The sequence below is a fragment of the Protomyctophum bolini genome, assembly GCF_963924005.1.
Source record: "Protomyctophum bolini genome assembly, chromosome: 21".
NCBI classification, from domain to species: Eukaryota; Metazoa; Chordata; class Actinopteri; order Myctophiformes; family Myctophidae; genus Protomyctophum; species Protomyctophum bolini.
Window position 1 is genome coordinate 6,315,935 of NC_137882.1, and position 14,473 is coordinate 6,330,407.

Genomic DNA, 14,473 nt, shown 5'->3' on the forward strand with positions numbered 1-14,473 from the left:
ACTGTTTATTTATTTTTACTGTTTTATTACTTTTTATGTTTAAGTCTCCTCCGGCCTCCTCCTGGAGGAGGTTTTTTTTTTCCAAAAGAAAATCACACCTGTGTGAAGTGAGTGGTGCAACTCTGTGTGGGGGTCCCCGGAAGTTCCAGACCCACAGGAACGCAGCAGGGGGCCGGGCCGATTCCGGCGAGCCGCCCCACGTCCGAATCGGTAGAGAAATGACAGAGTCACCGTGTGGGGGTCCCTCTACTGTACCCTCTACTCTACTGTACTGTGCTGTCACTGTACTGTACCCAAAATCATCATATATACAGTTAACATGTGCGTGTGTGTATGTGTGTTAATTAGGTTGCAGCACTGGTGGTGAAAAACCACCACCACGCTCTGCAACACAGACGCACTCTGTCACAACTCACAAGTAAATGTCCGGGATTTACTTCGAGTTGAAAGTACAAACCCATCGGTGTTCAAAATGTACTTGAAGGCAGAGGCGGAAGGTTCTTATAATGTCAGTGTATTGGGAGGAGTTAAATGAATTAATGAAGTTTATTATTTACTTTCTAGTTCGTTTTCTCCATGTCCGTTGACGAAAACATGAAGTTAAGAGATTGGGACATATTATCCAATGGATTAAAATAACGAAAGGAAAGAGACAAATATACGTTGTGTGGGTTTGAAATTCTTGCTTTTTGGGGCAGAGACAGACCGACATGGCTCGGACCCATAAAGATATAAGACACTTAAGTTAAGAAACAACATGGCTAGTTCAATCACATTGGAAGTGGCTCGGGAGGCATCCTTTGGTAGTTTGGTTAGACATAAGGTTGGTGAGGGGTGCGTTAAAACGACCGGATTAAGGTTGGTGAGGGCTGAGGGGTGCGTAATTTAACGTTAATTTAAGGGTTAGGTAGGTTTAGGTGTGCTGTCCAGTGGGAGGTTAGGTTAGGGTTAGCCCCATATGTGCGGTCCCTCTCCCTACGCTGAGCGTAGGGAGAGGGCACATATGGGGCTAAGACTGACCCGGCTGCGCTTGTTTCTCTCACAGCATCTGGCAACGCTACGCCTAACGCCAGGGCTCCACTGGGCGCGTCTGCGTCGCGTCAGCGTCACCGTCACAGAATGTTCCCTTTTTATTCAATGAAGGGTGGCTCCACTGCCCGCGACGCCCCGCGTTGCGTCGCGTCTCCGTCACCATTAAAATTGAACCGGTTCGTTTTTTGACGCACGCGTCGGAGACGCAACGCGACGCAGACGCGCCCAGTGGAGCCCTGGCGTAAGAGGAGCTCAGCTCAGTTCAGTCAGCTGTCAGATCTGACAGAGCAGTCCGTCAGTAAGTGAAGAGCCATGCTGCTGTCATTGTACCGTGTTTATGCCAATAAACCTAAGATAACTTTTGCTTCATACTACTATATAGCCTTTATAGCTATCATGTAAGCTAACCTCCCTTGCAATGTGTGTGCATGCAGTAGTTAGCTACTCTGTTAGCACACTAGGCTAGCTCTAGCTGCAAGTTTGTATTTATGCTTCTTGTTGTAATTATTCATTCACCTCGTATTGGCGTTGTCTTACTCATAAAGAGTATGATAATATAATGATAATATAATTATGTGGCCTCTTGATGTGTGCACTTTCTTTGGTCATTTCTTCAAGGTTTTGCTGTCAGTATGGCTGACCCTTGGCAGGAGTGCATGGACTACTGTGTTGAGGTGACCAAACAGGCTTGCAAGGTGAGAGCATCTTAAAGAATAGCCCTTTTCGGCACCCTTGTTTACCTTTTCCTGTATTTGGGATATCCCGACAGGGGCTATAAGTTTAGTTCTCACCCCTAAATTCATATTTATTTTGGACCCTCATCTGAAAAGGAGTGGGTACCAGGAAGAGTGGGCGACTGAAGTCTTGGGATTCATGTCGACAGAAAGTGTTTTGCATGTGATAAAGGCTGCCCAGTCTTCCCCAAAAAGTGTGCAGAGTTCCCTAGTGCCCACCTTTCCTGTATTCAGCAGCAGCAGATCATTGTCTCCACCAGGCCGAAGGCATGGGGGGAGAGTATGTTTTGCACTCCCGTCCGTGTGTGTGTCCTTCCGTCCGTCCGTCCTTCCGTCCGTCCTTCCGTCCGTCCGTTATCAGCTAATCTCCGGCACCGTTGGCCCGATCCATGCCAAACTTTGCACACACACACACACAACGGCCTGTTATAGCGCCACCATGAGGCCGATTTAGGCAAAACACATTACTCGTACACATTTTATCGATACATCACACAATTCGGTATACACTATCTCCATAGTCATGTGATCAACATGGAGCGGCACCATTTCCCATCTTCCATCCTGATTGGCTAAGATTGGCTTCCAAAGCTCACACGAAATGCCACAAATCACAAACACAGTGTGCAATTTTTTATTTTTATTTGCCTTGCTATCCAACCACCAGATGAAGGCAAGCTGCAATGTCCTACATTCCTATCCTCCCGGTGGAGACCTGTGCCCATAAGGACACTTTTCTAGTTGGAAATGTATTCCTGTCCTTTTGGGGAAGGGGGGGACAGGGACAGTGCATTGTACATGACCGTACCTACACATGGATGTGCATACTAAAACAATGTCAGCTTTTCATATTATATAATGTCACCATTAGGGTGCAGGTGGCATACATACGCACAGTCGCACACACATCCACAATCTGTCTTTGTCAGGAAAAGTGTGCCTGCCACTTAAGATATCAAGCAAAAGATGCATGTGCTTGCGGCCAAAACGATTGTCTGTTTTCACACTGGCACAGCCCCCGCCCCCACCGGTGCTGCTGTACAAAACCACAATGCAGAACACATTAGGATAATTGAATCAACAGATGCATGCAGTCATGCGGTAAAGTCCCCCAGGTGTGTGCTCTCATGCTTGTTGTTGTGTTGCGTGACTGTCTTCCCGCCAGATGATCTGTGAGGCTCTACAGAAGGACATTGCCGTCATGCAGAAGAGCTCTCCTGTCGACTTGGTGACTGAGACCGACCAGAAGGTGGAGCAGCTCATCATTTCCTCCATCAAGGAGAAGTACCCCACACACAGGTACTACTGTAGCCACGGTTCACATGGCGCTCGTTCCTCACGAGCGCACACAGCGGAACCTCACCCTGTTTTGTGCGCCGTGCTGTATTTGCGATGTTAACGTCTGCATAAGCGTTCAGATTTAAAATAATATATAAATGTAGTGAGGTGTGCAAAACACGGGCCATGTTTCAGGGCTAGTACTTAAGTATAGCTTAAATATGGTCCCCAACAAATAGGCCAAAGAGCTTATTGCTTGATCATAGAGCGTTCGTAGCCCTAGAATGCTGTTAATACATACATTTCATTATATTCCAGATACACAGCCATAGATCACTTCTATGCCCGCCCCCGGGTAGCAGACTAGTTTAAAGTCGCGGCGCTGCGTGTGTTACTCACTCAGTATAATAAAGGTCTGCGACTTGGAGTCAGATATTGTCCTCGCGGGTGCGTTTAATGCGGGGCAATTAATCGAGTCAATTGTGTACATGTGTGCTCCCCAAAGTACGTTTTCATATATTCAGTCCTGCAGTCATTTCGGGCCATAAGTGGGCAGAGAATGTTGTCTGTGTGTGAAGCTTTTGATGATATTTTATTAAACACACATTTTCTGCCACAACGTTCTGATGGATGAAAGTAGAGGACTCCCAAGTCACAGCAATTAATTATTGAGTTTGAGTGTGAGAACTGTAAATGATTCTGTTACTGGGGGGATCTTTGATCTGACCCCCCCATGCCAAAACGCCAGTCGGCCGTCACCCAGGCGGATAAAGGGCGAGATATCTTCTCTCCCTGTGTGTGTGTGTGTGTGCATGTTTCATGCATGGTTCCTTCATGGGGTGATTAGTTATAATATGACTTTATCTATATTATAGATAAAGACTCTATGCCATTGCCTATACTTAATGTTTCTAGATTATACATTATGTTCTGTGAACCTGATTTAAAAGCTACAATCTGTATATTTTACACCTGCTGTCTCCCTCTCCTGGCGGAGAAGGGTAATTGCTAGGCTTGTCAGGATTACAATTTTTAAGTATTTCTGTTTGACTTTTAGGCTTCGTAATCACAAATTTCACAGGGAAAATTATATGACAAATAACTTAAATATACAAAGAAATTATTTTATATAAAAAAAAATATATATATATATATATATATATATATACAAAATAGTGGAAATAGTTGATCGACTAGCTTACAACATAACACCTCACTGTGTTGTAATCTTGTAGATCTGCTATTTCCGCAGTTTTTGGAAAAATATTTGAAAATGTATGTACATTTTTCAACATGGAAATGAGTGACGATTATGCAAAAATTAACTCGCTATTATCTGAAATAATAGGCGATTATGTAATAATTGTGACAGGCCTAGTGATTGCAATAATGTCTGTCTACAATAAAAATGGTGCCACGTCTAGCGTTCAGTCTATTGTTGTCATCTCTGACACATACTGTAGTTATACGGTACATGTATATGTGACCAGTTTTGACTGAGAGCCTGATATCGTGCAACCTCCAGCTCACCAGAGGATAAAAACAAAAACAAATACTTAAAAAAAATAATCCAAAATGAGTTGATGGCACAGGCAGACTCTTCACATACTAGAGCATGTCTGAAATAAGTGTTTTCTCAACTCGCTGTTTTCTGCAAAACATTACTCTATAAGCCATTATCTCCAAAACTGGTGGGTCAAACTGAACAACCAATATGTCAATCTGAAGCTATGGTTCCCTGCTTTCATGTGACATGAAAACGAAAATTAAAAAAAAAATCCAATGGCAGTCCCTCAGTCAAATCTGGCCACATTTTGTCGTGTACAATAAATCCAAGCATTGATGTCAACAGCCATCATCGTGTCATTAAATTCCCTCCACTGCTCTGTGCACTGCTTTGTGAAGCTTCATCGGGGAGGAATCTGTAGCAGCAGGATCGCCCAGCCTCCTAACGGACAACCCTACCTGGATTATAGACCCTATCGACGGCACCACCAACTTTGTCCACAGGTAGGAGAGACTAGTTTTGGTAATATTTAGAGTGGTTTTCAACCTTTTTCGTGTCGAGGTTTTATTATTTATTTATTCAGCATTTGAGCCACGGACCACCTGATGAGATTTAGCCGTGCAGACCCATGAGTCTTTCAATATTTAGTTGTTTGTTGGATAACATTTTTGTCTGTATTGATGTGGTGCCATTAGGAGAGATAACGGGCAAACGTTGATCAAAATGACCAATTCTTCTACATTCTCTAATTGTGTGCACCTCTTGTTAATTAAGTAATGCAGATTTTTAACAATAGTTTAACTCTTGAGAATCTCAAGAGTTAAATGGTCCGGTCCATTTGGTTACCAACTCTAAACCATTTAACGGGGGACCACTTGGAACCCCCTCAAAGACCACTGGTGGTCCCCGGGCCGGACCACTGGTTGAGACTGATGATAGGCTCTTGGTTTAACTATGATCCTAGATTACTATCTGCATTTGATGTATTTCCTTGTGTTTGCTTTGCTTACTGTTGGGCACTCTGGATTTAGAATGTCTGCTAAAAAAAAACTTTCTATGGTAATTATTTATGACCTATAGTGTTTCTGTTCTTTTATGGGTTATAATTGTTTTAATCTATTGTCTAATGTTTTGTTGTTATTATTCCTGGTCTTGTCTTGTACGATTGCAATTAAAAAAAGGATGACATACTAGCTTGACATTTTAGAAGGCCATGTAAACACGCTGCTCAGTGAAGCTTCTAAATACTATAATAATGATCTAGTTTCTGCAGACTGGTGCAGTTTTTCAGGATACAACCTTTACTCACTGTAAGAGACAGCAAAGATTATTATGTTGCAGAATCCATTTTTGGAAATGTTTAAAAACATTTAAGGTCAAATGAAATAGATGCAGCCAAGTCCTAGCTTGTCAAGCTTGATATATATACTTTTTTATGAATAAAATGTATAGAGAGTATGTTTTAACCCATTCTTACCGGGAACCCATTTTGGTGTTAGCATCATGTTATGCTTTAGCTATTGAAAAATAGCAGATCTACAAGCTCATAGCGCGCCACCGAGTGGCGCGCTACGAGCTTGTAGGTCTGCTATTTTTTGAAAAATCGAAGAACGACTGACATTTTTACAATCTGATCTCAGGTCAGAATGGCTTAATCAGACCAGTGTGTGTCCAGTGGAAACCTCGTATGAATCTGATCTCAGGTCAGAATGGGTTAAAGCAACATATCAAGAGGCGTGGTGAGACATGAGACATAGTCGAGTGCCTCCAACCCTCTTAGAAGAGGAACGATACATAATAAAGATTGTATTGATTCTCCAATATCAGTAATTTCAATAACTCAGGAAGGACCACTGGACATAAGCCAGAATGCATTTATAACCATAACCATAATTCTGATGTGGAAAACCATGTCGGGCGTTAAGGACCCCCCCCCCCTTTGACCAGATGGAGAGATGTAATACTCAAACCAAATACCATAGGCATTCAAAGCCTTGTATACCATAGACTACGTATTTACCATTTCCCGTCAGTCAGTCGGTCCATCCATCACCCAACCCACACCACCATATATGGTCATGCCTCGTGACATCATTCATCATGTCATCAATATTTAGCCCATATGGGAACGCCCTCCCTGGTGTCATCAAGACTGGCCAGCAACTCTACATTTGACCTAAACCCTTAGATCTCCATATATGGAGCTGATCTGTTCTGACATTCCATATGTTGATCCTTCCCCATCCATCCTTCCTCTTCGATGTCTCCCTTTTGACTGAAACCTGTCCATTCAAACTCTAGACGGGCCCGCCCCAAGTTCTTTCCGAAATGGCGTGTGTGCATATAGCCCATTGTGTCGATACATTATGTTGCCCGTGTATACATATTACATAACTGTCTGTATACTTGATGATGTTGTTACCCTGCATGGATTGTTTTTGTTTCTCAAACCTCCATTTAGTTTTAATAGTTTTTAATCCTTAATGAGCTTCTCTCTGGGCATGACCTCGCTGTCAAGGATAATTAGCTCACCTAGATGAAACTTAAGAGATAATAGAAATTGATTCCTCTGCGCTCCAATCCGCAAGGAATACACCAAATTACCGCCTCAAGCATTCCGTGTTTTTTCTTTTCTCCATCCCAGGTTCCCTTTCGTGTCTGTATCAATCGGCTTCACCGTGAAGAAAAAGGTAGTTTCTTTGTCTTGTTTTGTTTTTTTCAGCATTTATTTGCTGTAATTGGGACCCGTCTGTTTGACAACAGGTTTTGAATGTAAGAAACGCGACCGGCCATTACCCTAATCTGATGTCATTATATCCAAGAACGAGTACAGTACAGGTGAAAAATTGCATAACTCCATACAGAGCTGTCGGAGCACACCGCATCTCAGACGGTGTGCGGTTGGTGGGTCTTACGCAACATTGCCTAGTTTGATTGCTTGGGGTTAAAAATAAAACAAACAAATACTAACTTTCATAATGACCACAGTGTTAAAAGGCAAACTAGACCCAGTGTGCATGCTCTGAGCTGCGGTGCACTCTGGATGGAATATGTCATTGTTCACGTGTACTACTCGTTATTGGATGTATACACCTTTGTAGACGTTGAACCACTTAACCCATTCTGACCTGAGATCAGATTCATACGAGGTTTCCACTGGACACACACTGGTCTGATTAACCCATTCTGACCTGAGATCAGATTAAAAAAATGTCAGTCGTTCTTCGAATTTTTCAAAAATAGCAGACCTACAAGCTCGTATCGCGCCACTCGGTGGCGCGATATGAGCTTGTAGATCTGCTATTTTTCAATAGGTAAAGCATAACATGATGCTAACACCAAAATGGGTGCCCGGTCAGAATGGGTTAAACCCTCAATACTTATATCTGTACTGACGTCTGCTCTTTTTTCCTTCTTCACCAACCAAACTCTTTTTCTAAAAACAGTAGATCTACAAGCTCACAGTGCAAGGCGTTATTTAGCGGTTTGGTTGCTATTTAGTGTGTGCTTGCAGCAGACTATTGTTATTACACTAAAGTGCTTAAATAATTTTAAAATCGTTTAAATCATGCAATAACTCTGTCCTCACTTCCGATTGGCCAGCGATTTGGAACTCTACCCAAAGCATTTGTGCACTCATTTGCCCTCATCTGATTGGACAGTATACGGTGACATACCCAACTCATCTCTTCTTATTGAACAATATTCCTATAGAGATAGTCTATAGGAAGGGGGAACAGTGACGCATGTGCATACTCTCTAGTTAGTCTAGTATAGATTAGACTAGAGAGTATGCACATGCGTCACTTCTCCCCTCATCTAGACCGAGTGGCAAAACATTGAACAGCATGGAGTGTTGGAGTTTGGAAGCGCTCGTTGGAAATCGCTCAACGGTCCACTGTGTACCACCTGTTTCTAAAACGTTACATATTGCAGGAGGCAGCACGATGTTGCGTTATTGAAAACGAGTGCTTCCAAACTCTTGACGCTAAAAGTAATCACCTGCGTGGAATTTCTTGACAGACAGTAGTAGCTCACGACATATCTATGGTAGATTATGTTTTGTGAAAAAAAAAACTTGCAGATAGAAAGGTAGATAATTCATTGCGTTTCTTATCCGTACACCTGCAATGTTTGTTGGTGAGTTTAACGTTGTTTAATGCAATCAGATTTTTGTTTTGATGCATGGGCTGTCGAGGCCAGAAAGCAGGGTTTTTTTGCCACTCGGTAGGCCTAGTTTTACCCGCATAATTTCCGTCTGGGTACCCCCGGTCCCCCTATGGTCCCTGACCCAGCCTAGTTCAGACAGCTTTGTTGAGGGCAGGGTGGCACGGTAGTGCTGTCACCTCACAGCTAGAAGGTCCTGGGTTCGGGACGCTGTGGGTGCTGGTGGCGTGTCTCCTCTGCGTCATCGGTGCCCATATATACCCGAGGTGAGGTTGGCGAAAGGGCCTTTCTGTGTGGAGTTTGCATGTTCTCCCCGTGTCCCCTATAGGGTAGGTACCCTCACAAAAAAGCAATAATCCTGGTCTCTAAACTGCCTCCCCCTGGCCAACCGGGGCGCCTGATGGAGGGGAAAGGAACTGGTTGGAATAACGTGTTCCTTCCACGCGCTACGTCCAACCAGGGAAACTCCCCCCTGTCAGGTGTAAAGGAGCAACTTGTACACTCAAGCATGAAGGAAGCATGAGTTCAAGTCCGTTGCTCTCCCCATGTCCCCCATATATGGGGTCTAGGTTGGTGGAGGGTGTGTAGAGCCCAGGATCACATTAGATAATTGACACAGGGGTGAAAAATGGGTTATAAAATCGTGGGATAAAAAAATATATTAAAGAACAAATCTTTGTGACCAGACAAAACCGCCTCAAGAATGTTGCAGAGAAAAGTCTCTGAATTCTGAATTAAGTCCTCGTCGCGGCTGATTGAGTCTCACGAGAGAATGAAATTTCAGAACATATGTCATCATTATGATGTCTCTGTGTATGTGTTAATTGCACCTGTCACGTTCCCATAATCTTGCAGTGATGCCTCCCCAAAATCATGTTCACCGAGATCCTCCCAAAGCCCCCCCCCCCCCCCCCACACACACACACACACACACACACACACACACACACACACACACACACACACACACACACACACACACACACACACACTTAATATTATGTAAGTGCTTAGGAAAGCACTGTACAGTAACAGTACAACAACATAAATCATATTGATATCTTATACAAATCATGGAAAGTAGCAGATCCACTTGCGTTTCCAGCTTGTGGCTCTGCTGCTTTTGCTACATTTAAAACTTGAGTCACAAAGTGTTTGGACGTGCAACGTTTCCATTCTTGAGGTAGAAGAAACATGTGCAGGAGTGTCAAGATGCAGAGTTTGATTGAAATTTACACCAAGATTTCTGAGGTTGGGGCCCACATTATCCTTGAGGGAGCCAATACCTTCAACCACTATGGGATAAATGCTGTCACGGGCAACAATAAGAACTTCCGCTTGAACGTTTTAGCCTCGTTTAACTGGAGGAAGTTATTTGACATCCAGGTCTTAATGGCAGACAGACAGAGAATATATAGCTAAATGGATGCAGGAGGAAAGGTTGCGCTGCCAGGTGCTAACGTTTGTGCACAGAGGATGCTAGGCGGATGTGATGAGACGAGAGCTGTTGCCCTGGGAACGGAGTGCCGTGCCTTTTCTGTTTTGTATGCGTCTATGGTGTTAACATTACTCTAAAAGGCTCCCAGGTGTGGTTAGAATATTGAAATATGTCTTCCCTGTGTATTTTTGGTTTCTCAAAAGGCCCAATTGAAATGACAGTGATATACTGTAGTGACATCACAGTATCATCTCCACCCCTAACCCCGTCCCCCTTTATCATACAACAACAGCTGTGGGTGTGGCTTCAGTTCAGGTGGATCACCACCCATCACCAGGCAAACTTAATGAACTGGTGGGTGTGGCCACATAAAAACATAATTTTAACACTTTTACTTTTTGAAAACAAAGGAGGGAAAGAAATCATGACAATTCTGCTCTGAGTTGTGTTCTGTGTGTTCCACCGTCGTCCACCAGGTGGAGTTTGGGATCGTCTACAGTTGCATTGAAGACAAGCTGTATACGGCCAGGAAAGGAAAGGGAGCCTTCTGCAATGGAGCTCCTATCAAGGTGTCTGGTCAACAAGGTACACTACCCTAAAACAAGGTGTCTGGACAACAAGGTACACTACCCTAAAACAACACATATATTAAAGCTCTCAGTCGCCACGACTGATTTCAGTCATTTGGATTCTGGAGATGCCAGCATTCTATTGAAGCATAAGCGAATAAGCCAAAGTAGTTTATTCTACAAGCTCTCTTATTCTGCGAACGCACCCATGCATGCACTGCACTACCAGGCTATTCAACTTGAATCATTTGTTGCCGTTTCAGTAAAGCCCCGCCAGAGGGAGCCAGTGACCACAGATACACACAGCCATATCTCCTCTATGCCTGGTGTTTTGCTACAGCAGCATCTGCTGTGGGGAGTGATTGAGCGGTCTTGTGGATGCCGGTAGTTCTTCATCACGGCCTCAAAACTGTTTAGATGAAGTGACTGTGTTTCCTACAGCGGTGCGATCTGGAGCAATTCGGTGTACGCACTCAGTCAGGTTGTCACCGTTAAATGATGATGGTCTCTCTATCTCGCGTGCACACACGCACCACACACACACACACACACACACACACACACACACACACACACACACACACACACATACTCACACACACACACACACACACACACACACACACACACACACGCTGTGAAATGATAATCCTCTCAGTTTTTCTTCTCTGTCCTTTCTTTTGTCTATCAAACGTTCTCTTTATCCCTGCGTCTTTTCCTCTCCTCTCCTCTCCTCTCCTCTCCTCTCCTCTCCTCTCCTCTCCTCTCCTCTCCTCTCCTCTCTTCTCCCTCTCCTCCTGACACAGACATCTGCCAGTCTCTGGTTCTGACAGAAATGGGCTTCAAAAAAGATCCTGAGCACTTCAGAATAATGATGGACAACATGAAGGCCATTCTCACCATCCCTGTGCACGGGTAAGTTGAACACACACACACACACACACACACACACACACACACACACATACACACACACACACACACACACACACACACACATACACACTTCTTCCTATGTGTGACTGTTCGCATGTCCGTGCATTTTGAGAGTCATCCTTGAGTTTTTCACTGCGTGAAGAACAGGGTAATGATTTCAGTGTTTCCTGCAGGAAAAAGCTTTGCTCCGATGCAAGCCGGGGGAGGGACTCTCAGGTGTGCGTGCTTTAAAAAAATTATTATGAATGAATGAATTTAATTCATTCATTCTTATTTTTGCCCTCAAAATTACAGAAGAGAAGTTGCTTAAAAACAAACGCATCAAACAAATCATAACATCTGTCAACCCCTTCCTCGCCATTTTCGAATGGCCACGCTACTTCTGTGTGACACAATGACGAAGTAGGCCATTAACGTACGAAAACAAAAACACAAAGTTTAAAGGCATACAAGGTTTAAGCCTCGACCGCGACGACATGCAAGTTTCATGACCCAGACACTGAAATCTGAAGCCGTCATGGCTTCAGATTTCACTTCTGTGCAATTTTTGAGAAGTAAAAAAAACTCCAGAATACTCCAGCCATCAAACCTCAGAATGGTGAAGTAAGTAGAGCCACTGTACTCTCTTCTCTCCCCACAGCAGCTGCTGTGGGGAGAAGAGGGGAGAGAGGTGTTTGCAGCGCAAACTTCTTCTTGGGGAAAAATTGACATGTTTTCATGACAAAGTCCATAACATCTGGCAGTTCACTGCTCCTTTTCTGACTGGCCGTGTACAGTAGCATCGTGCAGTGTGTCCGTCAGTACAGTACAGTCTATTTGTGGTTCCCAAACTTTTTTAGCCTGTGACCCAAAAGAGAAATGTTTGCCCGGGACCCAAACTAGTGAAAATACCAGATCTACAAGCTCACAACGCGCCGCTTCATGCCGTGTTGTGAGCTTGTAGATCAGCTACTACTTCTTAAACATTTGTTTTCTAAATTCTGGACATTTTGTATTGCAATTCTTTATGAAATTACAGAAGAAAAATGAAAATTCTGCTTGTTTGGCAATGTTTCTTTTTATGTTTTGAAATAGTAATAATTAAAAACAATATGTAGGAAAAAATATAAAGGGACCCATAGAAATTGGCCCGCGACCCAACCTTGGGTCCCGACCCAGTGTTTGGGAATCAGTGCTGTACTGTATGTGTCGGAAGGAAGGAATCGGAAGGAACCGCATCCACTTTAAAAAATATATTTTTTTACCTTATTTTTTTTCCTGAAAACATTATTTCGAGGTCTCGCTATGAATAATAATCGTCCGGTTGGTGCTAAACAGCCTGGAGCAAGGCTGGCGCGGCAATGGAGGACAATCACTTCTGTTTCGGCCAAATGAGGGCTCTTCTTTGCTTATTTTGCGTATTTCACTGGCAGTACAAATACCTTTTGTTCTTGCCTGCCTCGAAGGTTGCAAGAAAGATGTATTGGCGCTGCTCTGCGTCGACATGGGCATAAGGGCTACGCTTGCATGGGGGCCCTTCCTCGAGACAGATAATAAAGAACCTTGAACCTCAACATTGTACTTGAGTACAGTACTTAAGTTCAGTTCAGTTCGGTTTATTTTCGGAAGGAGGACATACATTCATACATTGCACAAAGATTCCAACATTTTTCATTTTCATTTTCATTTTTTCTTTTCTTTTTATGTTTTTTATAGTGTCCATAGGGCCTGTCCGTTCCGAAAAAGGGTTAGGGAGAAGCCATAGGCTTGTCGGCCCTACCCCTGGAGTCCATTTGTGCACGTGTAGCAGACCGTGCCTGCTTACACAGTGCATACATACATTCATGCTGTCCTTATGTACAGTATGTACATTCATCTAATGTACTTAGTCACTTACACCACTGATTCTGAGACACCGACGATGTGATGTGAAGTCTGAATTTAGGATATCATGTCAAAGTGTGTCACACCCTCGAGTGGGAACTCGACTTGCTAGGTTTTCTTTTGACAGGCTTGTTAGCAGGTCATGACTCAGACGAATCACAGGTTTTTTTTGTAAAGATGTGGGATGGGGAGGGAATTATTATTCAGCCAGGGTTGATGACACCGAGGTGACAAGGTCTCAGAGGCACTTGCCCGTCGAGCAAGTATAGGTCATGTTCTACTTCATAGTCATGGTCATGCAAGTATATGTCATGTTCTACTTCATAGTCATGGTCATGCCACACTTTCCCCCGGGCGGGCCTTGGTGTGTGTGCTGTTGGCCTGTCGCGTGTCCAGACTGCTGAATGCTCCTTTGAGGTCTTTATCTGTACCTGCAGGATCCGGTCTCCGGGCAGCGCGGCGGTCAACATGTGTCTGGTGGCGTGCGGAGCGGCCGACGCCTACTACCACATGGGCATCCACTGCTGGGACATGGCCGGGGGGGCGGCCATCCTCACAGAGGCCGGGGGCGTCATCATGGACATCTCAGGTCAGTCTACCACATGGGCATGCACTGCTGGGACATGGCCAGGGGGGGGCCGCCATCCTCACAGAGGCCGGGGGCCAGTCACCCAGATTTGTTTGCTTGTAGATCTGCTATTTTCAGACCGCAACACCCAGAGCGCAGCCGAACATAAAAGGACTTCTCTTTTAGTTTGACTGGATCTCTTCTCCACTAGACGCTCCCTAACATTGAATCTGTTTTTTATGTGTCGACAAAATTGTCTGTATATTTAGTTAAGCCACTGACAGAGTAGCCTCGGAAACCCAGATGTTTTTATTTTTGTAATCTTAGTACCCATTGGCAAAACAAAGGAAAAACAGCTGTTTCTAAAAAATACATATATGA

General features: G+C 44.0%; 1 protein-coding gene across 3 annotated transcripts in view; it reads left to right on the forward strand.

Moving 5' to 3' along the window:
- Positions 1 to 14,473, forward strand: part of LOC308336376 (inositol monophosphatase 1-like) — a 31,579-nt gene that overhangs the window by 14,772 nt on the left and 2,334 nt on the right. The window contains exons 1-9 of one of the 3 annotated variants that reach the window (XM_080793740.1): positions 1,232 to 1,330; positions 1,651 to 1,727; positions 2,932 to 3,065; positions 4,950 to 5,054; positions 7,196 to 7,241; positions 10,633 to 10,725; positions 10,762 to 10,777; positions 11,532 to 11,640; positions 13,962 to 14,113. In XM_080793740.1, coding sequence (XP_080649866.1) covers positions 1,665 to 1,727; positions 2,932 to 3,065; positions 4,950 to 5,054; positions 7,196 to 7,241; positions 10,633 to 10,725; positions 10,762 to 10,777; positions 11,532 to 11,640; positions 13,962 to 14,113 — 718 coding nt within the window. In that variant the 5' untranslated portion in view covers positions 1,232 to 1,330; positions 1,651 to 1,664. Of the gene's footprint in view, positions 1 to 1,231; positions 1,331 to 1,650; positions 1,728 to 2,931; positions 3,066 to 4,949; positions 5,055 to 7,195; positions 7,242 to 10,632; positions 10,742 to 10,761; positions 10,778 to 11,531; positions 11,641 to 13,961; positions 14,114 to 14,473 lie in introns of those variants that run through there. The other 2 variants (XM_080793738.1, XM_080793739.1) reach the window with 2 other exon arrangements.